Here is a 28,000-nt window from a genome sequence, read left to right as displayed (position 1 = left end):
ATCACAATGCATCTACGATGATGAGAACAAAGCAATAATAACTGACTATACCGGTTAAAAAACTATTATAATTATAAGTATTTCAGGGTTTCCGGATTATGTATATTGCTTTTAAGCACCTGAAAAGTGTTTTCCGAAGTACACTCATTGACGTGACTCAAATAAATCATATTCAAACATATATTATGAAAAAATTTTGGTTAATAAAAATGGATATTTTTTTAATAAAATTTTAATGAATGCGCAACAGCCAATTTTATTCACAAAACATAAACAAACTTTATCACCGTCTCTTAAAGGTGAACAAGACAGTAACGTTTAATGGAAAAATGAGCTTACACCTAGGCTGGAAATTTAAATGTACTGTACTATAAGAAGCTTGCTGCCTTTGCGACCCTTGGACCGATATTTAATATATAGGAACGCGCTTATCAATAAAAATAAAATATTTATATAAAAACAATTAATCAGACCCAATATAACATAACACCGGTAATAATATTTTCAGTCGTCTAAAATAATATATAAAGCACATTCGAATAACAACAATTAAATAACATGGAAATATTTTGCTTAACCTCACTAGCTCATACAAAATATCTAAGTAAATATATTGATTTATTGTTCTTTAGAATTAGGCATTTTAACAAAGACAACTGGACGTATTTAGCGAAAAGGCTTTGTTTAATATCCTTATACAACCCAAGTCCTGAATTCCCTAGAACAGTGCCTCCCAGAGCAGACGATATTATCCCCCTGTTGGGCGCTGATCGATCGAAGGTCGGCGGCTGTAGCATCGGATGCAATTGGAGGGCGATGAATGTAAATAAAGGGACGGTGAAAACCAAAAGAAAGCAGAACATTTCGAAACATCGAATTGTCATATTTTTAATTAAAATATTAATGAGCTTTTATCATTTTATAAATGAAAAACGTATACGTCGATAAAAATGATGAAATTTATTTATTATTGAGGCATTAAAAAAATATAATTTGAAAGAAACGACATTGCCATGACTATTAAGAAGACAAAAACATCTAAAAAATAACGATGGTTTGCGTACATCATACTAAATTAAAATACCATTATCTTGCTAAGTTAAACTAATAGAATACTAATGGCAAAAGGCTAATTCTGCCGGCTATATAGATATTTTGTCTGATATTATAAAAAAAATACTTTGAGCAATAGTACATTAAAAAAATGGAACACTCGTCATGTGAGACATTACAGAATTAAAAAAAAATATTAAAATATTATCGATATTTAATGGATTGGACGAGTTTATTTTAAGAAAAACAAATGTTGCAACTAATGGTGCTACAGAGATGGTATGGCGTAACATGGATTTTATTTTATATTTAAAACAAGCGAAGCATAATAAATTCGCTACACACTGTTTTTTACATATTCATAATATATTCGCTACTGTTTTTTCATTCTTCATAATTTAGTTGTCAAAAATCTGAGTAAACATGTACATAGATCATTGTATTATGTCAATAATGCAATCAACAAAATCAGAAGCAATTTATTAAATGACTTAGACAACTGTCATTACAAAAAAAAACATTTTGTGCCAAAAATTTTTCTGTGCAAACGAGGTCTTTGTCGAGAAATATTCAACGAATTTTCAAATTTAATATTACAGTAGAAAAACATGACATAAAAATTTCTAAGGTAACAAAAATAAGCTATATGTGTGTAAGTAGTAATAAATGATAATTAAATTTAAGTAAATTGGAATTTAAATTCAAAGATGGCTATCAAAAGTTCTGTCCGCAAAAGCAGATACCTATACTTTATCCTGAATTATGGACTAAAGTACAAACTATTTTAGTTGTGTACTTTCATTATATATAGTAAAACGTGGGTTCAGCGGGGTTACAAATTTGTTAATTAAAAAAAAAACTGACCGCAAATAACACTTGCTGTGATTTAAGAATGCGACTGTCAAAAATAGAACCTAACATCGATAGTGTTTCATCCTTCCTATTAAGATTATTTTTATAGTAATTCGTAATTTTTATTCCAATTATACTTTGCTACCTTAATATTTATATTTGCGTTAACATAGTCAGTTTGAGAGAGAAAGAGATGGCAAATTTAAGTTTACACCCCTACTATTATCTCTAAAGCACTGTTTATATTTTAGACAAATTTATAGAAATTAAAATCACTACTATATTTTTTTATATTTATCAATCAATCGGAGCATTATAACAGATTTTTTTAAACTGCTTATGCCATTATCGACTTATAAAGAAAAAAGTATGGATTTCAAGAAATGCGATTATAAATTGGCCTTTTTTGGATTACTTCTTATTGGATAATTTTGAATCAATGGTTTATGCAAATAAACCATTGATTCAAAATTATTAAACTTAGGCCTTATTTATTTGAAGTCATTAAAAATTGATTTAATTGCTTATATAATCGTTCGTGTATTAAAATAATAAAAGTTGTATCTTAAAATGTGTTAAAATTCTTTAAAAAAAAAAGTTTTTAATAAATAAGATTTAAATGTACAATTAAAAAATTTTCCCCTAATTGTCTAATAAGTTTAACTTTTGCGATATAATTGCTAAGGGATATTAGATAGCCAAAACTATTTTCTAATAAACAAAACGTTTACTTTATATGTCATATTCTATTATACGCTACGCCATAGAGAATATTATCATTACAACCAATAAACCACAAATATAAATAAGCTACAAGCTACGATTGCTACGAAGGGTGATGTTGATACAATAGACCGAATACACGCGAAATAAATTTTTACTATGAATCTCTCAAATAGTCCAAAATAATAAATATTCTTTCTAAAGAATCTGTAAAGTCTACAATTTGCAAAATTAATCGTCTCATAAACGTGAAGTAGATCATCTGTGCGATTAAGAGTAAAATATCGTTTATCAACGCGTATAAAAAAAATAATATTTGAGTTACGTTATTTTCTAATATATCTATGACGATTTAAAATTCTGATTTAATTTAATTATTGCTCAACTATATGTAAGATCATACATTACTTATCGAAGAACTGGAACTGGAAAGCCGCTGATGATGTTCATTCCGAGATGTTTTCTTTTAAGATGTTAATGTAATTGCTTCAATCAGGTGTATTATTGAGATTTTTTATAATGTGTATTTATATGCATTCATTATTTTTCTCATATAAAATTATTATTAAATTAGCCATATATTTTTAAGTATTGTTTTAATTGATTCTGCGTGTTGTGATATTATTATTTATTTTGAAAAAAAGTATTTATTATTATTATCGCAATGCAAATAATACGTAAAAATCATATATTAAATAAATAGGCTGTTGAAATAATATATGTCAAAAAGGCATACGCATAAAATAATAAAAATTAGTAATCATAAGACGTTTTACAATTTTTTTTATTTACGCATATCATGAATATAACATAGTTTGAAACATTGTCAATATTTTGAAGTTCTACATTTTTTTGTATTTTTCTCAAATTTTAATGTTTTTTTTTGTTTATAATATGACTAGATAACGTATTTTTAAATATATTATAATTAAGTTGTATACATAAACACAAAGTTTTAACATTTTCAAAAACATCGTTATATTATTAACATTTTAAATAAAGTAAATTGTGCAATAAGCATCATATTATAAATAGAATATAATCCTACTTTTTATTTTATAATATCATATTAGAAATGAAATATAATATTACTTATAAATTTATACATGAATATAGCCTTACTTGATTTGCAAAATAATTATAACAATTACATATAATTAAAGCTTTGAAACAAGTCGTACATATGTTAGTTAATAAAAGTAACAATTTAATAATTAAACATAGCTAGCCAATTAATATAATTTAATACATAAATGATTTACGTGTTAACGATTTTAAAATAAGCGTAGTTACAGCTGTTGGCGCTAACAAAGAACGCAAAGAGTGCAAATAAGAGTGTGCGTTGTTTTTTGTATTAAATAAAATATCTATATTATTGACTAATTTATAAGCAAATTGAAAATGTTCTTATAGCTACTTTTTTTTTAAACGAAATCGATATTTTATTTTACATTCTTAACATAGCTGACCCAGCGATTGATGTAAAAAGCTTTTGTGCACGATTGCGCAATAAAATCGTTATTACATAGAAATAAACATACATTAAAAATTATTATAAATTTTATAAAAAAATAAAAATGCAATATACAATTTTTACGTTTACGATATAATTGTAACATATTTTCTAAAATGTAGTTAAAAATCAAATATTAAAAAACATAATATTATAATTAAATAAACTTACTCGAAAGAGTCATTATAAAATATGATAAAACACTTGAGCAGTATTTAACGCTGGTTTTCTGATCGGTATAAAAGCAACAAGTGTCTTTACGAAGAGAGCAAACATAGAATACCGAGACGCAAAATTATTTGTGTATCATTCGCTGTGTATGCACTTGAAACTAATAACAAAATATATTATAACGCATAATACAAAAATCAAATTATTGTTTATCTTTCGCTTCAGCAACCATTAATTCCTCTTCAGATGTTGATAATTACCATACCATACAGTAGTTCAGAATTAAACCTAAGTAGTAGATTCTTTGTCTTCGTCTGGTTTTTTTACATTATTATTCGCTCCATTGCGATGCAGCATTACAGCTCTTATAGTCATCTTTTTAAATATAACATCGTTATTTTCGTCTCTTAAACTGTCGACAGAATCGCTGGAACTTGAGCTTACAGCCCTCATTCTTCTTCTAATATCGTCGGCATTCGATGGACCTGCCCTGTCGGGCGTCTCGTCTCTCGGTCTAGATGGTCCAGCAGCCGGTTGATCGGGCCGGAGAGATCTTGGAGGAATCGATGGTAGTATGCGTTTTGCCGGAGATTTAGGTTTCGGTTTAATTCTTGCAATAGTGCCATCAATGGCACTATTGCGAACAATGTTAAATCTTGAATCCGGAATGCGGCCGACCTGTTCATGCTTAAACAGTAGAATACTATTGATAATAGCGTAGCATATATCACTAAAATAAACTGTATTGTAGTAAAAGCCATTGCGAAAGACTGAGATACAGCGCCGGTGCTTCTGCAGCCGCACCTGCTGCGGCTGCTGCTCCTGCTGCAGCAGCCGTTTGGAGTATTCGATGCCTATTTTGTACTAGTTTATACCACAACTGTCTTAATTTAATAAGCACTGTTAATTAATAAACAGAAAACTCCGCGAAAGGTTTGATGTGTACAGCAGTATGTCCGAAAGCAAACTGGCAGCTTGACACGTAAATATGCAGCTCACTCCGCCGCCGGTTCCAGCCTCCGCCCCTCCCAATATGCGCGAACTCGAATGACTAATAATTTTCACACGAAAATAACGAACGCAATGATATTCTAAGTACCGCAACCGATGCACCGTGTACCCATCTAGGCGGGTCAAAGCGTGAGTGGCAACAAACGGACGTCGGTGCTCCATTAAATAAGTTTTGCATCCTGGGGGGTGAGGGATGTTGCTAGCTCGAAATATTGTCGTCACTGTACGTTTACGAACAAAGGCTTATAAATATTTATAAAATATCCATTTCTCGCACTGATTTAATATCACATTGTGTTTAAGTTATTGATTAGATAATATTTTTATAAATGTATTACTAGATGCACAAAAAATGCTTTCCGGTTAAAAAAAATGTGTTTTTACTAACTCAAACACTAATAAAGATATTTGCATGTTTAAAATTTTTTTAAAAATGCAATCTACAGAATAAAATTAAAATGATTGATGCATAATTGGTATTAGTACAAATACTATTTATTAAACATGTATAAACAATTTAGCATTGTAAATAGTGTTTTATATAATTTTAAAATCATATAAAAATATTTATGATATTGTTCCATGTTATTTACATAAGCTAATTTGTTAGTTTTAAAATTATTTATCAACAAATTGATAAAATAATCATAAAATTGTATTTTTAGCAGCAATCTACAACTTAAAAAGAAAAAAAGGAATGCATAATTTGATTTAGACCAAATACTGCTTAATAAGGATTGACTTATTATTTTAAATAATTTATAAAAATTTAGGATTGTAAATAATGTTTGATATTTGATTTAAAATATTAAAAAAAATTATTTTTAGAATTTTACAAATAGATGTTGTTCCATAATATTTAAATAGCAAAATCAGTGAGTTTTAGAATTATTTATTTACAAATTAAATAAATAATCCTATTTTTTTATTTATTAAGATAATCTACAAGCTAAAATTAAAATAAATATTGCATTATTTGTTTTAGTCTAAATTAGGCCCCGGCAACATTTTGGCTGTGGGTTAAAATAATTAAAATGTGATTAAAGAAGACCATTCGGAACGAACAGGGAATATATTTGGTCCTAACAACCATATATGTGGCCTGGTCGTAACATCGTAACACGTAATCTGGCACATGTACATATATTTAAAAAATCAAAATGCTATTTGCAGAACTCAAATGGTTCATTTAAAATTATCAAACGGTCACTTGATGACCCGCGGGTCATTGTTTGCCGAGTACTGGTCTTAATACTATTTTTAAACGTGTTTAAACATGTTTAAAGAATTTTAAAATAATATAAAAATATTTTACAATTATTTTACATCATGTTATTGTACCAGATTAAAAAAACAGTAAATATTATTTTTATTTATCTACAAATTGATTAAATAATCATAAAATTGTATTTATAAGGGCAATCTCAAGAATAAAATGAATATAAATAGTGCATAATTGGTATTAGTACAAATACTATTTATTAAACATCTATAAACAATTTAGCATTGTAAATAATGTTTGATATAATTTTAAAATCATATAAAAATATTTAAGATATTGTTCCATGTTATTTACATAAGCTAATTTGTTAGTTTTAAGATTATTTATCAACAAATTGATAAAATAATCATAAAATTGTATTTTTAGCAGCAATCTACAACTTAAAATAGACTAAAGTAATGCACAATTTGATTTAGACCAAATACTACTTAATAAGGATTGACTTATTATTTTTAATAATTTATAAAAATTTAGGATTGTAAATAATGTTTGATATTTAATTTAAAATGATAAAAAAAAATATTTTTAGAATTTTACAAATAGATGTTGTTCCATAATATTTAAATAGCAAAATCAGTGAGTTTTAGAATTATTTATTTACAAATTAAATAAATAATCCTATTTTTTTATTTATTGGGGCAATCTACAAGTTAAAATTAAAATAAATATTGCATTATTTGTTTTAGTCTAAATTAGGCCTCGGCAACATTTTGGCTGTGGGTTAAAATAATTTAAATGTGATTAAAGAAGACTATTCGGAACGGACAGGGAATATATTTGGTCCTAACAACCATATATGTGGCCTGGTCGTAACATCGTATCACGTAATCCAGCACATGTACATATATTTAAAAAATCAAAATGCTATTTGCAGAACTTAAATGGTTCACTTAAAATTATCAAACGGGTCACTTGATGACCCGCGGGTCATTTTTTGCCGAGTACTGGTCTTAATACTATTTTTAAACGTGTTTAAACATGTTTAAAGAATTTTAAAATAATATAAAAATATTTTACATTCATTAACATGAGGATATTATTCACACATATTATACACTTTTTTTATAGGGTCAATCTACAAGTTAAAACTAGAATAAATAGTGCATTATATGGTTTTATTTCAAATATTTTTTTTAACATGTATTAATAATTTTAGCATTGTAAATAATATTTTCAATAATTTTAAAATAATATAAAAATATTTTACAGTAATTTTACATCTGGATATTGTTCTATATTATTGAAATAGACAAACTAGTGAGTCTTAAAGATATTTATACACCAATTGATCAAAAAATAATTAAATTGTATTTATTGGGGCAATCTCAAAGATAAAATTAAAATGAATAGTGCATAATTGGTATTAGTACAAATACTATTTATTAAACATGTATAAACAATTTGAGCATTGTGAATAATGTTTGATATAATTTTAAAATCATATAAACATAATTTAGAATAACTTTACATCAAGATATTGTTCCATGTTATTTACATAGGCAAATTAGTAAATTTTTAAATTATTTATCAACATAAAATTGCATTTATAGCAGCAATCTACAACTAAAAATTGTAAAAATTATTTGTTTTTGTCTAAATTAGGCCTCGGCAGCCTTTTTTGACTGCGAATTAAAATAATTAAAATGTGGTTATTAAGAAAACTACTCCGTAGAGTGAACGTATTTGGCCATAACAACCCTATATGTGATCTGGTCGCAACATCGTAACACGTAATCCCGCACATTTACATATATTAAAAACACAAAATACTATCTGGAGAACTCAAATGGGTCATTTAAAATCATCAAACGGGTAATTTGGTGACCTACGGCTCATAGGTTGCCGAGCACTGGTCTAAATACTATTTTTTAAACATGTTTAAGCATTGTTAATAATTTTAAGATAATATAAAAATATATTACATTTATTTTCCATATTAATAATCCAGTGAGTTTTAGTGTTATTTATCTACAAATTAATCACTTAATCATAAATAGTTTTAATGGGACTATTAGTAAGGTATAATATTAATAAAAAATGCATAATTTGTATTAGTACAAATAATAATTATTAAATCTGTGTAAATAGTTTTACTATTTTAAATATTTTTTTAAATAAATTCTAAAATATTAAGAAAATATATTTGTGTTTTATAGCATAAGAACATTGTTCCAAACTAATTAAATAGGCTAAAAAGTAGAGTTTTAGAATTAATTATCCACAACTAATAGTATAATTTTATTTAATACAAAAAAATACAAATAAAACTAAAAATTATTAAGAGCATAATTTATAATAATCTAAATAATAAAATTTAAACAAATATTACAAATTTTGGTATTGAAGAAAATCATCAGAGAACTTTTTTTTATTATTTATTTCAAAATTGATAAAAAAATTTAGGAAATGTACACAAAAAAATTCACCTAATAATTATTATAATTCATTGTGTAAAACGTAATGAGGAACTGAAAATATAGTTCTCAAGAAAAATCACATAAATCCATAAAATTCACGAAGCATTATAAAAATATGTTTTATAAACATTTTAACAGAAAACCATATTGTTAATTTGATTTTTTTATTTATCAAATATTTATTAAATATATGGGCTGACGAATGTTATCCCCGAACGTTCGTACGAACTTCCGGGCAGAATGCATTTTGCGCATGTGCCATGAGTTCGGCTCTGATACATAACCTATATAGTATTATACAAGAATATCAAGCACGGAGCTCTCTGACGCAGCAATCAAAAAACGTTTATTATTTAAAAAAAATAAGGTAATAATGAATGCATATTAAAAATAATTATATAATGTCGCAATCAAATATTATCTTGCAATTACATTACATATTAAGGAACACATATCACTTCACTATTTTCACAATGCAACCTAATAAATACACGTACATATGACATGGAAAATAAATGAGACGCATGTTACATATGTAGATCAGTACATATTATACGTAAATTTTAATATACACTCGTGTGATGGTCACTTAATTTTAAAAATAAATATATAAATATATATAAAAAAGACTTACCTCAGGGTCGATGTGTTGTGGTATCGTTCGTAAAAGATCTCCTCCCAAAGTGTGTCTTCTAGGGTCGTCCCTCCTTGTAGTTCTTGATCTTCCACCACTTTCGCCTGAATTTGCTGAAAAAATATAAATATACATATGTAGTACCTCTATTACACAGTTAAAGCTAGTTAAACTAAACTTCAGTATATACATAATAATAATATAAATTTAATCCTTAATGAATAGATTATTTTACTTTTATGTGAATGACGATAATTTTTTAAAATATAAAGATTTATTAAAAAAAAGTATTTTTATCAAACAAAGTGATATATTAAAAAAATGTTTATTAATTTAATTCTGACAATTACATTAACATTAATCATTAAAGTTATAAATAGCTTTTTAAATTGTATACAATAAGTATTTTTATTCTCTAGTATTCCGATATATTGTATAAAAATAATTTTAATTTTGCGGAATATTTAACTTTACCTATTGAAGTATAAAAACATATTTCCTTGTACTAAAATATATCGCTTAAAATTAAAATATAATAAGCGTTTCAATTAAATTCGGTCTATTTTTAACTGCCTCAATCGCGTTTTAAATTACATCGATAATAATCATTAAGGTTAAAAAAATTTGTTAAATATTACATAATTATTAATTTTGATCTTATAGTATTCTGATATACTTCAAAAGAATCGTTTTTAATTTGCGGAATATTAAACTTTACCTAAAAATATCGTTTATGAGAAAAATAGGGTAAGCGTTTCAATTCAATTCATACTACTTTTAGATGCATAATGCATGATATAATGAGAAAAATATCGGAAGTGTATCAATATAATACAGAATACTTTTCACATTGATATTCAATGAGATTAGGGTAATTTATAATGTAAATATACTCATAAATAAAATCGCATTTATAATAATTAATTCCATTTTTTCAGTATTACACTAACTAATATTTAAAAATATTGTTTAATAGAAAAATTTTGTCAGCTTCTTAATTGACTAAAAACTACTCTTAAATGCGCAGTTTAGGTTTTAAATCACATCGATAATTATTACTGAGATTAGGAAAAGCTTGGACACATTATATTTGATCAGAAATGAATATAATGATTATATTAATTATTAATTATAATTTTCCAGACATGATAGAATTAAAAAACATATATTTTTAAATTAACATTATTTGAAGCCCCTTTTTATTATTTTTTATTATATTTTTATAAGAAATAAGGCTCCAATTACACTTGAAAATAAATTTGCTCACTATTTTTACACAATTAATACGATTGGATTTTAAATCCTTTTCAGGTCGATGGCGAAAATTAAACAGAAGTACTAACTCTTCAAATTCGAGATGAATATATTGAATTGAGAAACGACGGGATGCTAAGACTCAATTTCGCCGAAATATCATTGGCTGATTTCTGGATTTCAATTAAGAAAGAATATCCCTAGATTTTCGACAAGGCTAATGCAGTTTTACTTACATTTTCTACAACATATCTATGTAAGCAAAGTCTTTTAACACTGGTTTTAATTAAAAATGACAAGCGATTGTGTTTTAAAGGTCTTGACCAGAGTTGCTGTCGGGCGAAATTTGACTGCGGGTCACATTCAAAAACTGGTAATTTTTTAAATTGTTTATAAGGGTTATTTACAAAATTTTAAAAGTAATATTTTTAAAACAAAACGTGTTCTTATAGTGCAAAAATAATTTAAAGAAAAACTAAAATTTTGAAACATTAATATCAGATATTTTTGTGCAATTCTCATATAACATAAAACAACAAGATTATTAAAATTTTATGTAAAATACTATAACATATAACAAGATAAATATTTTTTTACAATATATGTACATATTAAAATTATCAAAACGTACAATTCTAAATAAAATAAAAATGCAATTGAAAGAACGATATTCACAAATAGATAATATATTAATCTTTTAACACTAAAATACTATCACACAGCTGTATATAAAACTTAAATAAAAGTTATTTAATCGTGAACATACATCTTAATGTCAGTTCTGTATATGCACATTTTAATGTATATTTTTACTTATAATATTCCACGGAATTTTAGTGAAAGTGTTGGTATACAATGTAAGATAAAAGGTTAATGAGCACTGGTTTATAAGATACGCTTAATGTATTATTTTGTCAAAGAGTTAATAACGCATCGGCACCATAAAATGTGTATTTCCTAAATAAATATTTGCATAAATATCAAATAACTCTGCTATAAAGCTGAAAGCTTAGCTTAATCCCACCTTAAAATTTGATAAATAAATTTAAATTCATTTTTAATAATTTTTATTTATAACAAAGACTTCAAGTATCCACTGCACTTATGGAATTACAATCGAACTAAAGTATGAACTTTGGTTTTAATTTTAATAATCAGCTTCCGCTTAAACGCAAGAATTCTATCTCTGTTGATAAGTTCCCGGCGCTGTGGCTTATGTTGCAAAGTATCAACTTCGAGTGGGTAAATATACGAGTACTATATCAACTATTAGAGGTGTATAATGAGAATCTTAGAGAAATTTCTCGCCGTCTACATCATTCAAAAACAAAGCTCTTTCGCGAAGAAATTCGAGAAGCACCATATAAACCATGATTAAGATTTTAGATGCGAAAATACCGGTGAATAATAACACAACTTTCAACGAATTCCTGTCTTGAGCTTGATCGGGTTGATAGGATACAAGAGGATCAGATATAATATAATAGTACAATGTGTATAACTGACAGATTAAATTTTAGCTATATAATAATACACGAGTATAATACATAAAAATTTCACTGGATATTTCAAGATCGAATAAATAGTACAATTCAATTATAATTCCAACCTTATTACTGATTAAAGATAAAACACAAGTTGCTTAAAAATAATAAAAACACGTTGATAGCACAGTCAGTTTTACTGTAATTTTTTAACTTGAAGAAATGCAGAAATTAAAGCAATCGAATATAATAGAATTGAGTGCTTTATTATTATGTGTTTTGATAATCATACAGTTATTGTATGTAGAAATGTTTTCTTTCACCGTTTTTTCAGTACACATACAATTATTAATATTACACTTAATTGATCAGCATCTAAAGATGTCACACATCTGTAAATAGATAAAAGAAACATCTCTCTTAACTTATTTGTTACCTTTATTTTCAGTTACTCGTGGTAAACGTATCACATTAGATAAAAAAAACAAGTGAGCGTGTTTCTTATGAGCTCAACAGGTTAACGTAAGCAACGAAGCTAATAAATTGCCTTATCTTTAACATCCGTGAACATCGCTTTTGCACATCTTACATTTATCGATTCGAGTGAAATGTTCATCGAGCTTTTGCATGTAATGAAACAATAATACTGAAAATAGAGTTTAGTTTAAACAATAAATAGCATTAGTTTAATGTCTCATGTGTATGATTAATATAGGGACGATTTGTGATGCACAAAGATACATCAGAAAGTTTTGTTTATTATTACATCTCATTGTATTATTAAAAGTCATCAATAAATTGAGTGTATCATAATATTGTCTGAAGATTTTTTAAATTTATTACAGCTACAACATTTTTTGCATATAAATATATTTTTTTTGTAAAAAAATCATAAATATTTGGCTCCACAACATTTAGCTAAGGCGACAATTAACCCATATGATAAAATGCCTGCAAACAAAAAGTCCAGAATGATTTTTTTTATGAATAAATTCGATGAAAAGCTTATCTTTATATATTCAATATAGTGCTTGTCAATTGTCTTTAAAGAGGTTGAGGTTGACAACAAATATCCATTTTAGGAAATACGTGACGATGAATAAATAGTACTTTGCGATAAGCAAATCCACTTATTGCAACTGAAACTTGAAATGTGTTTTGCATCCTTCGTTTTCTTGGAAATTAGAATACACTTATTTCAGATAGTTTGTTCTAGAAGGTTAAGCAAAATCGCATAACACTTTTATGCTAAGCTGTAATAAAAAAATATTATTTAAAAAAACATATTTTTTTCTATAAGCTTTCAAAATATCCAATAGTTCAAGTTAAGAAAAACATTTGTATTTAAAAGACAACTTGGGGCATATAACTTGATTTTTAATGAAAAATACTTACTAGATAGATTTGTAAAATTACAGTTAAGATTTCGATCGTCTCATATTATATTTTAATATTTATTATACTATAGTATATATTTTTTTAGATAGTTTTAGGCTAAAAATTATTTATTGAAAAAAATCATTCTCGACATTTTATTTGCGGGCGTTATATCATATGGGACAATTGTCAACTGGGCGTAATGGCGTATGGGACAATTGTCGCCCAGACCATCTGTCGTTGAGCAAAAGATTCATGGGGCATTTATCGTGAAACGTATATTTTTCTATTGAAAATCGTGCACCAAACTACTCTGAAAATTTTTCAGATGCAGCATCTACCGGTAAAACGGGGAAGCTAGATACATTACGGAAATTAATAATACAACTAATTTAATAAAAAATAAAAATAAGTACGTTCTGCAAAAATTATAAATAATTTCATTAATAATTAAATAAATTGAGCAATTTATTTGCCAGTTATAGATAAATATTTAATTTTATATGCACTCTGGTGCATTAAAACCAGCCCTCTGTTAGCAGGCGTGAAAATGTTTTCGTTGCATTATTGACATAGGTTATGTTATTTTATTTTATTATATTTTACTTAATATTCATTACTCACAAAAATAAAAATTAATAAAGTTTTAGCATTTTTTTAAATAATCTTATCGATCGTTATAACAAAAATGCATTGAATCCAGTAGAGATTATACATATTTTATTAAAAATGTATTCGTAGTGGTTAATTACACTAAAATCCGTGAATAATTTATAAACATTAAACAACTCTATTAATATTAATTATAAAACATTTTTCAGTTAATGCAAAACTAAATTTATTATAACATATCGCACTTAAATTATATCTATCAAGGAGTAAAAATAAATTCATAGTAAAATCAAACACATTATTAATTATTAAAAAAAAATTAAAATTAGCTTTTGCTCATTGAAAAAATCTGTGTTTCAAAGAAAAATCACATCGCAAAATAATAATTTCGTTTACAAGAGCTAAATTTTAAAAATGATATATTAAATATTTTTTTTTTGTAAATGGTCGCTGACGTGATCATTAAACTTTGGGATCATATATTGAGTGCGAAAATACTACTAATTAAAATACTGATTGTGTTAGTTTTCCCTTGCAATTCTAGATTTGGTACACTTTGTTCTAAGGAACGTCAAAGTTGCAATCAAATCTGAGGAGTCGTGAACAAAATGATTGATAATGAAAATAAATTTATTAAGGGCCTAAGACGAGTTGTCAACACTGCCCTATAGCAACTTTAAAAGGTACTTCATTGAGTAGACGCTACTGCAAAAATGCAATGAATTGTATCTCAACGCTCCTATAAAAATGGTACTAGGCTATAAATACGAATATGACTCGTACTACTTTATGTAAAGATACCTAATAAATTTTCTTTGAACTTTCTCCAACAGCAAAGAGTACTTTGATTCCAGATAATAGAGCCATATTTGATGACTCTTTAAGCTAAAATTATTAAATTATTAAAGTCACACACGCTCCGCATGACAAAGCCGAGCTTCCTAAAACATAACATAAAAAATCCCCATCTGTTCGAACATCACTCCTAAGTCATCGACTGCTTACCACCGGGCAAAAGGATTTGAATTTATAATAATTACACAAATATAGTTGCAGAAAAATAATTAATTACAACCAATCAACGTTGCTTTATAAAAATAAACATGCAGATATCTAGTACACAACAAAGTATTTATCACTTATAAACAAAAATTCCAGTTCTCTCAAGCTCATCATTTTAAAATTAATTTTAATTATTGTATAATTTTTAAATAACACATATTATTCATATATGATGTTTTTTATTCATATAACTAGTAAGATTTTTTTTTTTTTTATTTATTAATTTACAATATATTTATACATAAACAATAAGCAAGTTTGATTATGGTATTGGCATGTAAAGAACTCATTCTATTGTATGCCTCTCCATATTAAAATTACAAAATATAATTTATTTTATTTAATACTAATTTAATTGTATATACTAATTTACTATTTTACATTTATTATTTGTCACGTCTAACAGGTATATCAGATTGAGTTGAAGATAAAGAAAAACCATTTTGCCACTGAGTATTTTCCCTATTTCCATAATACAAAAATCAAAATTCAAATACGTATTGATAGAGTAATAAAACTGATGCTAACTTTAAAGAAAATACAAAAGCTTATTAAAAAATTGGCATCTCACTTAAAAAGTAATGATGCTCAATTATAATTAAAAATATAAGCATGTATTGTGCAAAATTTACAATAAAAAAAATCGGTTTCTCGGTAAATATAATAAGCATTTTTAAATCATCTTTAAATATAATTTATCTATATCTTAAACCATAATATGATAATATGTCAGTATTAAATAGTAACTATGGGTTATCATCCAAAATGCAGCAAAAACATGTTTGCACTCACTAACAAGGGCACTATTTTAAATGTACATCTGAAAATAAAAATTTGTTGTATATTATTACATTAATTATAAAAATTAATAAATAAACTAATAAATTTAATATAATTTAAAGTTATTATATTTATAAAAGTAATAATTTTCACTTTAGCGTTTTTATTTATTATTATTAGGGATCGCGTCCATCTCTCGTGCGTCCGATGCACTACTATAAAATTTATTCTACTGTCGGTAACGGAAGCTGGATGCACTCCAGACGAGAATAAATAAAATTTACAGTAACGCCACCTGCTGCATTGCAAAAATATTTTATTTAGCCAAGTTCCGAACCAGCTAGAGTCAGTTGCAACGTCAGTTGCATAATATTTTAGTTTAACCACTACCGAATAGTTGTCGTTGCAATTTTACGGTTTTATCTGTAAATATTTATTATAATATGGTATATTTTAATATATAAGTTTTATTAGCGCTAAAAATCACAATTTTTACCGCCATCTTGTTAGTTCTATTACTTGAAAGCTGATAGAATTTGTATTTCATTGAGAATATGTAAAACCAGCAAGGCAAGATTGAAAATGTTTTATTTTAATTGTATCTCTTTCTTGAATCTGTGCCAGAATAAAGTAAGCCCAGAATTGCATTTTACATTGAAATTATGTTTTCAATAAAAATATCGTTAGTTATTATCTAAATAAAATATGTTATCATTGCTATAATGATTCAGCATTAGCTTATAACAAAATGTACCTCAAAGATGAAAAAATCTGGGTTTTTTTAGTAAATAAATAAAATGTTAAGCTAAATCATATTAATAAACTACAACGTACCAAAAACACAACTATTTGAAGCAAGTTGAATAAAAGCTCAATCAGTTTGTGTACATTTAATTTTTAATAACTTATGGCAAATTGCAGTCATGACTAGTGTAACGAAATGACGGACGCAAATAACAGACAGTTTCATTGTGATAATTTCCAATTAGATCCTTTTATACAATTGTCGCAAACGAAGCAGGAAACTGACACTTTCTGTTTTTAAACTACACTATCATAATAATCAACAACAATAATCAACTATTAATAAAAACTTAACTAACTTAAAAATATAAAACATGTGCGTCAAATCAATTCTCGCCTTTGAGCAAACGCCTTTAAAAAGATCTAAACACGAAAAACGTAAATCTATGGAGAGGAGAGAAAATAAGATTACATCTAAAAATTTTTTTAATGAGAAAGATTTAATAATAAAATGTATTATTATTCAGTTTCATAATAGAATTTCGCAGAATGTGATGTATAAACAAAGTTATCAATAAACAATATGAATATCTTATCTTACACGTTAAATAACTAGTATAATTAACATTGATTGTTATTGTAATTTAATCCCAGACCAAGTTGTTTACTAGGTCGAAGACTATATGTATCGTTCCGAGACGTTAATTATGAATTTTCTCGACACCGGCTCAAGTCTCGATATAAACGATCATTTAACGGTTACATAGTATCGAATTTGGCCACTTTGGGATAATTCTATCATCTCATGTCAAACTAACCACATTTTTATATATTAATATGCTTAGACATCAATTAGTTGCAATTAATTTATATAATCCAAATATGTAATAGTTTTTTTTTTAAATGCTTATTTCGGGAATAATGGAATTATAATATATCCATAATCAGTAATAAAGATGCAGTTTTAGCAAATATTTTGATCAGCTGATTAAACAGACTTTAATTATAAAAAAATAACTTATTAGTCTATAATTTTACATATTTTATTCACATGGCCAGAGTCGTGCAAAATAAGCGTCAAATTCGAATTATATTGTAGAAAATAACAATCGCCATTTTTATTGTGCTAAAAATAATTTGACGTTATAGGGCTCATCAAATGCTATTGACAGTAAAAAATATATTAATTTAATAGTTAAATACTAAGAAATACACTATCATGTCAAAGCCGTAAAACATCTAGAAAAAAAATAACTCGCTAAGAATTACATTTAAAATTAAGTAACTAAAGTCAGTAAAATGATTTACATATAAAGCATTTTCCATTTCTTTCAACTTAACTACAGAATGCTCACAGTGCGCAAATGACTCAAATTATTAAACCTCAATTGTAGACACTATCGATGTAGGTTTTGGCGAAGCTACTTTAAGATTTTGAAAAAGCATTTGATAAAGTTAACCGTGCTTTACTTGTAAAAAAGTTATTTAATTTCGGGTTTTCTGAAGATCTCATAAATCTATTCTCAAATTACTTGACCAATAGATATCAATTCGTCAAGTATAATAACTCCTTTTTAGAACGATATAAGACCCCTACTGGAGTACCTCAAGGATCCAATTTGGTCCATTGTTGTTTTTATTGTTCATTAATGACATAGAAACAGCAATAGAGCGTTCAGATTTTTTATTATATGCAGATGACTTGAAAATTTACAAGAAAATGCATTCGATTTCTGATTCCCTCGACCTACAGGAGGATCTCAACTCTATATGGAAATGGTCTTGCTATAACCAATTGCCTTTCAGTGTAAAGAAATGTCACACAATTTCAGTTTCAAGGTCATTAACGCCGGCAAAATATTCATACCATCTAGGCGGATATTTTCTGGAAAGGTTTTCTTCAACTAAGGATTTAGGAGTGACTTTCGAAGAACGCTGGAAATTTAGCCAGCACATTGCAGAGACTCGTAGCAAATCCTTAAAAATGCTCGGTTTTATCTTGAGAAATGCGCGTTACTTCAGGAATACTTTAGTATTGCGCACTCTTTATGATACTCTAGTCCGCAGCATACTATAAACTAGCTCCATCATTTGGATCCCAGGCGTAATGAATCAATGGAATGAATTGAAGCTGGAAAAAGTACAACGTAAATTTCTTCGATATTTATACTTGAAGGAATACGGGTATTATCCGTTCTTGTTTCCCAGTGCTTTTATTTTGGGAGCCCTGGGATACGTTTCTTTGTCGACTCGCAGAAGTGTTTATGTAATTAAACACTTCTGGAAATTGCTCAAGGGCATCGTAGACAATCCTTCAGTGCTCGAGCAGCTTCAAATGTGGGCTCCTGAAGGTGCTTATAGTTCTCGGTCGCGTCCACTATTCTTGCCTGTTAAGTGTAGAACTGGAGCACTTGCCAACTCTTCTCTGGCCAAGGCTATTTATCTGCTCAATTCTGTCCATAGTAATATTGACATTTTCTCTTGCACATATGGAGTTTTGGTTCAGTTCGTATGGGACAATGCACACCTGTTGAGATGATTTGTGTCTGTTGTTTTGTCTTGTTTATATTTGTATGTATTATGATGTATTAGTACTTTTGACTATCGTTACGCATTTGGTTTGCCTGTCAGGTCACGATGGTTATAATTTTAATAAATAAATAAATAAATAAATAAACATAGCAATATTTATGTCTTGCACTTTTGGCTTTTAAAGTTTCACGACGCGTTAAAACTCTTTCATTTGCAATTATAAAAATCAATTAATCGATAGATTGAAAGCATGTCCATTATTTGCCCTTCAAATTATGCCTAGGATTGTGCTTAGGATTGAACTATTTATTAATGATAAAATAATGCATCTGATGTGTAAAGAAGATATTGATTGATTCTGTACAAAAGAAAGTTAATTGTGTAGCGACTCCTATGTATCAAACACAAATATTTTTTGGTGTTCCTATTTTTTTTGGATGTTTGATTATTGATGATTGTTAAATTAAAGTTGTGGTTGGAGCAGATTTGAGGTAATGGATGAGGATGTGATTGGTAGTTGGCGGATTAGGATAGCTTGTGGGGGGTGGTGTTTGGGTCTAGGTCCGCTAAGTGCTGTACGCGAGGTCACCTTGGACTAAGAAAAACATATTTGCATCATTTAGTAAATTTAACTAGACAAAAACCATTTAAGAGCATCAATGGCTCACGACAGACTGAGCAATTTGTGTATATTTTTTATTTATTTAGTTATCGACAAAATTAAAAAAGATTTTGCCTCATTGAAGACAAGAAAAGCAAACTTTAAAATAAAATAGATTTGTTATCACATGTGACTGTCAAAATTAAAAAATATATATAACACTGTTAATATTAGTATTAAAATAAAATAAAATTTTGCGGTTCTTGGTGAAAAGTTTCCTGAAGTCATAACAAGAGGGCCTTTGCTATAGGTAGATTATAAAAATCTACTTCTTATTTTTTAATTACGTTATTCTAAATTTTTGGTATATTTCTATACAAGATCTAACATATAAATCGGCATATTAATCAAAAGCCAGTTTTATTTAATTTACAGATCAAATAACGAAAATTACAGTTTCATATATCTATCTCATTGTTTTATCAATAATACATAACGAAACATGCTACACTACCCCGGGCGCAGCTTTTTCTTTACACGGCTCTGTATGTGGCAAATAAAAATGTACTGTGTTATTACTAAATATATTGTAAAATAACTGCTTCAAGAATTTTTCAATGACACTAATTTTATTCCAGAGCCATTAAATATTAAATATACAAGCCTACATTAATTTTATTCGCATTGATAAATAATGTAAAAGACATTTTCACTACAAATGTCGATTATCTAATAAGGGTTAAATCAGAGATTAATTTATATTAACGATGTCACTGTCACGGCCGATTTAAATTGGGCTAACAAAATGATTACCTCTTGCAAAAGTAAAGATATTAAGGTCGTTCAATATGAAATACAACCACATTTCGGTTAAATATCTAATTTTATATTATATATATATATCATTATTTAGTGTAATTTTCAATTACATATTGATAACACAAATTTAATTTTAACTTCTAACATTCCGTAGAGAAGTTTTCGAGGTCGGAACCTTCACATGAGTTTGACACAAATTTCAGATGAAATTTTTTTCGGAAAACAATGTTGGCAGCGCTTTTCCTCTACTCTGGTTTTGTTTATGCTATAGCATCGTTATTATTACGTGTTCGTCTAGAAGCGAGAAGCTATATGGACCAAAATACTTGATTGCTTCTCAGATGTTTCTAAATGCGTTCAGCTGGCGTCCAACGACCCACAAACACCGGATTTTATATACACAAAACCGAGAGATTCGACATGTGTATCACAACAAACATCCAGCTACTGTTAGATTGTGTTACCGGCAATGTTTCAAATGTGTGATAACATAAATCTCTATTTATAAAATTTAAAATTAAATCCCAATAGCTTAGTCGAATCTTAGTCGAAGTACGCCCAGCAAGTCAGGCGTTAGTAATCCAATAGTTTTTGACCACTCAAGACAGACAAATAGATGCCGCATGAAAACCAAGAAAATTTTATGCTAAGTTACGGAACAGAAACGACTCATTTATAAGTTAAGCTTTTACGACAACAAAAACCGCTTGGAGCAATGGCTGGACACAATAAAGCTCCAAAGCATTTCGCATTACAGAAATTGCGCTCGTTATAATTTAAACTATAATCGTATCTGAATTTTTTTAAATTACCTATCCCGATAGATCATATAGACACGATAGAAAAGCCACCCTTAGGGTTTTCAATTGTGTTTCAAGGTTTGTTTTGGGTTTCAATGTTTTTAAATATCGAAATGTAGATTCAATATGTGCACGAACACAAATAAATTACTCAAATATATTATCAACGGCCAAAGCACGACTTAAATTTAAGAAAACGACATTGATTTCGGGAATACTTAAAATATTTTTAAGGCAATAATGTGGCCGCTCAGAGTAATTTTTGTAGATTTTAGTTGAAAATAGTTTTGATGATAAATGGATTTTGCAGTAAAATGATAATCCTACACTCTCTATCGAATTTTATAAACTTAAAATAAAGGCATATTTTACAATCTACCGATATAAATTTGTATTCAATTAAATTACATATATTTAAAATATTGCTCAGTCTAACTCTCGGACCTTGATATATCAAAAAAAAAACAATATTTCACAGAGCGGAAAATGAAATATAAAATTACATAATTGAAATGTATTTTTTGAATCACATTGACACAAATGATAATATGCCGTAAATTTAAAACAGGAAAAAGTGACGAATGTAATGATTAAACAAAGAGTATATATAATTTGTCACTTAAATAACATAAATAAATTTTAAGCAATATTTAATATCGTTATCGAAATCTATCTGAAAATTAAAAATTGCATTAATGACTAACTCTCGACAGCTTAAATGGCATTTTTCATAGAAATAATTAGCATATTTGTATTTCATATTTAGAAAATACGATTAAAATTAAACTGGTAACTCAGGGCAAAGTGGTATTTACATACATGATAAATTTCAACCTAAAAGCTTATTACTATGCATATTAAATTTCCCTGAAGTAATTAATTATTAGCAATTTTACTAATCAATCCGTCTCTAATACTTTACACATATCGCATGTATCGTTTGCAGAAATTTGATTAATCCATTTAAATATTTAGAAGCATTTTTTCAGCAAATTACGAAAATATGTAACTAAAATACTTTGGACATATTATTTTCTAACTTATATATAAATACTAAAACATTAATCTTCAATATTTCTTGAACATTCATCAATCATACTTCTACAACCAGTATATTTATTATATTTAAAACAACTCTCATTGACCTATTTTGTAATTTTTGCAACATCATTTCATTTCATTTATTAAACATATCTAATATTATTACACAATAATTAAAATGGGGTAATATAATACTATTGCAGATTATTTTTTTTGTGTTTATAAATAACATATTTTTCATCCTAGATAATTTTTTATATAAATTTTATATGTAATTACAATTTTATTATATATTTAATTTTAAAAGTATTTAATAATATTGATAATACAAGTATTACTATTAGAAATATTGTTATATGCCTATTTTTTATGTAGACGTGTGTTTTTCGGTTCAATAGAGTTGTTCCAATTATAAATGGCGTTCGTCATAATTTATATTCAGTTCGAAGCGTTGGAAGCAAGTTAGGCTATTTTTGATTCAATGAATATTTAGCAAATAAGTTAGCAAAGTTTTAACAACGTTTACGTAACAGCGGACGTTCGTTGATTATATGATATATTAAGAATCCGCTTAGTGAGCTAAATGTATAAAAAACTAAAGCACTATGTTTCGTACATTTTTTTTAATTTTAAGTTAAAATCAACATTGTCTTTTTAAAACAATGTATTAAATTTCTCTATATTTGTCATTTTTCTCATTACTGTGAGTAATCTGTTTTAATGCTATCCTTTCACTTCTATCAATGTATAGTTTATCTACAATAACTACAATTATCCATCCCATACATATTTATTTTTCCCAGTAATATATATAATTCATACATAGTTTCAAGCTCTCTATCAACACCACTTAAAAATTAATACTCCGTTTTTAATAGTCCATCATTAGACCCTATATAGGAAACGTCATCGATAGAACTGAAGTGGTGACACTCCAATCCCTTCTTCATTTCACTTTTAATTTTGATCATTATGTATTGAATTTATTACGTATGACTCACGTTAATTTTTACCGACACAGGTCTAATAATAGATTAATGAATATACAGCTTATAGATACGAAAGATAATGTGTCTCTTTTACTAAGTTGAGCTGTCGACTATTTCGAGTTTATCTCTATTGGGATTTTCAATATGCTTATTAATAATCCTGATAAATTATTTTAAAAGTCGATAAAGGAAAATTACAGCAATACTTTTCATCGATTAAGATTAACGATCAAAAATAATATCAGAAAATTTACATATAATACCTTTGCAAAAAACATATAGTAATCTGTGAAAAGCAACCATCAACTTTTTGTTGTTTATGGGTCGCAATACTCAAAAGAGTAAACATTACCGTTTTCATTAAAAGTTTCAGGAGTAATTCTTGGTTCATTGATCTTTTTTGTGTGACATTGAAGGAAATTTTTTATTAAATAAGTAATTTAAAAAAATAATTACCGTTGATTACAATATTGCAATTTTTCCTACAATTCTCATACTCTAAATTGATTTTTGCAAATTTAAATTTTATCTAACTATATTTTTAACAAGGCGTTGAAATTTGTAAAGCAAAATGCAAGACATTGACACAAGAATGTTTGAGCATTGAATATTAGAATAGGATTTAAAAGGAATACGAGTTCATTCTAAAGATAGGTATGTCTATGTGAATATGGATAATCTATTTTAAAGACACATCTGATTTACTGAACTCCCATGGAAACGCTTAGGAGATTTAATATTTTACAAGAGAGACATCACGCATTGTATTAGGTATGTATTTTTTTGTTAAATTCAAGTTTTAACAATCAGTCATGCTTCGGCTGTTGCTACCTAAGTAATTATTTGGTTATATCTGTGTTGGTCCACATCTGGACTCTACATTTCAATATTTAAAAAAAAATTGGCAACAAAATTTACGATTGAATAATTTTTACTAAGTAAATAATTTATTCAAATTGCATGGTTTATAAATTTCTCAAAATAATTCGGCAACAACGTCCACCAAAAACATTTATAAATGGCAAAGATGGTTTAAAAAAATTTAATGGAAAATTACGATAGCAAGAATGTTCTGGCTGCAGAAATGAAAGCAAATCTTACTCAAATTATATATTGCCTGGTCGAGAAAATAAACCAGATTCAACAGTGCATAGACACAGTAGGGAAGGTTTGGAAGCAAGGTGTATGGTTCCACACAAATTAATCGAAGAAAACAAGTCGGCGCGTATTTGCATATCCCAGAAGCTTCTGGATCTTGAATCTGAGTCGCCTTTTCATAACCATTTATACGACATTATACTACGACAATTATTTCGGAATAACCTAATAATATATTAAATAATTTATGTCATATTCTGACAACCTATCGAACTCAAAATAGGCATTGATCGTATCACTATATGAAGGGCTAAATCCCCCCGGATGAACGAGCCCCATTGAGTAATGCTGGACAAAGTTACTTTTATATTTTCTACAAATTTCTAAGTTTATTTTTTTAATATATTAACATACATATGTATCTTAAATTAGGACTACATAACATAAATAAAAATATATATTTATAAAACGGACCTTTATATATAAAATATATACGACCCGCTTGTTGATTCAATTAGCTTTTAACCTCAATTAAGTATTTAGTCTAATAATAAAATACACCATACTGCGTGATAAATTTCACTGTGTATTAAACTACATTTCAATCGTACAGAATTGTGTTTTACTCTGACTCAATTTATATGAATTGTACTCTTAATTCATAGCGCTAATTGAGTATAAATGGTGGGTATTATACATACAAAAGCTTAAATATACAATAGAACGTTCAACTTTTGCGCGACGTGACAAACTTTTCATTTTGTGTAACTGACACAACAGTGTCAAACATAATAATAATTCATATACATACATATGAAAGGATTATTTTATTTGACTGTAACGGATGTACAGTCACATTTGAAGCGCAATGTGTTATTGGTAAATAGAAGTGTTGTGTAATATATCGCCCGAAAGAAATAATCCCCCTTTACACATTTGGAGCATTAAATAAATTATAAAATATCACTAACGTTTAGAACCACTTATTATTCAATGTAAAATTTTATTCTAGTCTTAAAATAAATAAATAAACCCAATAGATTGAAAATAAATTAACTAAATATATATATATACATATGTATATATGTGTGTCTGTGTATGTAAATATAATATAATCACTTTAGGTATAAATTTATTTAGAAGCATGTACCTTGTCAAGGATAATCGATTAATTTAATTATTCATTAAGTTGTATTTTGTACAACAATATGTTTATTCATATGAATTGATGCTAATTAAATAATAATGGTTTAATTCTAATACAAGCTTAAATATATTATATAATTTAGATTAGAGAGGGAAATAAATCCCTAGTACATGAAATGCGAATTGTCGAAGGGTTATTTACCATTTGTTGAAGTTTTATTATCCGACTGCTGATTTATTTAATTACGATATTTTTGTCACTTTTTATAAGATAATTATAAGCACTCTTTATAACATAAAGATAAGCAAATAATAACGAAGAGGTTACTGCAACTTTCCACATAATATTTCATTAACCATACCTTTTTATTTCAAAAAGGTATATGAATTAATAACAAAAAAAAAAACCGCCGCGATAATAACCCATTGAAAAGTAGTTATCTACCCATGTACATGAAATATGGCTTAAACAAGATTTGACGATTTCTAGACAAGTTTATTTTATATAAAAAAATAAGGCAGATTCTTTGATAAATACTCTTTATTCTCTGACGCAGAAAATAGTTTTAAAGCCTTCAATTAACTTTTTCTTTGTTGTTTTTTGCTCATTTTCATATTTTATCTTTTTTGGATTTTTTTGCCTTTCAAAGAGGGTGGTTTGTGGCTTCGTTTGCTGTAAAGTTTTTAGATTATCCTGTACTGCTTAATTTTTTTAAATCATTTAAACTTTGTTTCAATTATTTTGCGACTCTATTAAATTTGTTTTTCATAACTTTATCACTTAATTGCATCCGCATTCTTTTTAGCTTTCTTTTTTCTCCTTTTTTTGATTTTACATACAGTGGAACATTGCCATCGGCATTTTGCTCATTACGTTTTGGGGTGGCACCGCAAGCTGCGTTTTGTATGGTGCCTGAGATATTTGCTTGATCTATTTTTTCTATGTTTTTTAATGATACATTAAGTCTGATCCTCTCCTCTACTAGACATCTCAATTTGTTCCAATTCATTTTCGCGCTTGCAACCAAGGTTTGGACTTTGACAAAATTTGTGTCCCCGGTATAATCACTTCAGGTATAAATTGATTTAGAAGCATGCATGCTTCTGGATGATATTGTTATTCATTGCTTTGAGAAGCTCCCTACTGCGTGAAGTAACCAGTCTGAAGCCTCACCATGTGTGCTTATTAGCAGTGGCGTACGGTGGGTGTTAATATTGGGTGTGCTATAAAAAATAAAAAAAAACGTACATTTTTTCATTTTTATTAGCCGAGGTTTTGGCATGCCTAAACTGCCTTACAGCTTTTTCCCATATATAAATAAATAAATAAACATCAAACCTAATCTAAAATATTATTATATAAAAATATCAAATTTCCAATAAACATAAAATTATAATTATTTATATATAAAATCTAATCTTCTTTCTTTGATCATAAATTTTTCTATCACGCTGTCATAAAAAGTGCTCTTCTTTTTAATATCCATAAGGATCTCTTTTTCTATTGAAATCAAGCTAAGGCCAAATAGCTTTTCTTGGCCTTGGGTACTTCGATAACAATTATTAATTCGTTTCAGAGCAGAAAATGAACGTTCTGCTGAAGCAGTACTTCTTGGAAGAGTTATTATTAGTTTGCCTAATTTATCTATTTCCTGAAAACCTGACTCAAGATTATTTGTTTTCATAAATTGTACAAGCTCATGAACAGATTTCTCTGCAAATTCAGGTAAATGATAAAGAACAGCAAGCTCATTTTTTAAACTTATATAATCAAATAATGTTCCATAGAACTGTTGCAGTTTGGTAAGTAATTCATTTGGAAATTTTCCTTTATATTGCTCATATTTTTCTTTCTCCAGAAGGTGAAAATATTCCAATTTGGACATTGAAGAAAAACGGTATTCAATTTGCTTACATATATTATCAACTATTGTATTAAATAGTTGGCTAAACGCGTGCTTTTCTTCAACAAGCAAATCATTACTCAGTCTTGGATAATTTTCTT

At 27.4% G+C, this 28,000-nt stretch overlaps 1 protein-coding gene across 26 annotated transcripts in view; it reads right to left on the bottom strand.

Moving 5' to 3' along the window:
- The window catches only part of LOC148234084 (coiled-coil domain-containing protein AGAP005037), a 278,647-nt gene that overhangs the window by 135,101 nt on the left and 115,546 nt on the right, over positions 1–28,000 (bottom strand). For all 26 annotated transcript variants that reach the window (XR_015809854.1, XR_015809853.1, XM_088187296.1 and 23 more), the window contains one exon: positions 9,657–9,769. Coding sequence is in view for 19 of the 26 variants with exons in the window: in XM_088187296.1 (XP_088043422.1) it covers positions 9,657–9,769 (113 nt within the window). In the remaining 7 variants the exon portion in view is untranslated. The remainder of the gene's footprint in view (positions 1–9,656; positions 9,770–28,000) is intronic.

Source organism: Plectrocnemia conspersa, unplaced genomic scaffold (assembly GCF_051122295.1).
Source record: "Plectrocnemia conspersa isolate PC_06_02 unplaced genomic scaffold, ASM5112229v1 ptg000006l, whole genome shotgun sequence".
In the NCBI taxonomy this organism is placed as follows: Eukaryota; Metazoa; Arthropoda; class Insecta; order Trichoptera; family Polycentropodidae; genus Plectrocnemia; species Plectrocnemia conspersa.
The sequence above is the reverse complement of the archived record's forward strand: the minus strand, read 5'-3'. Positions and strand labels throughout refer to the sequence as shown.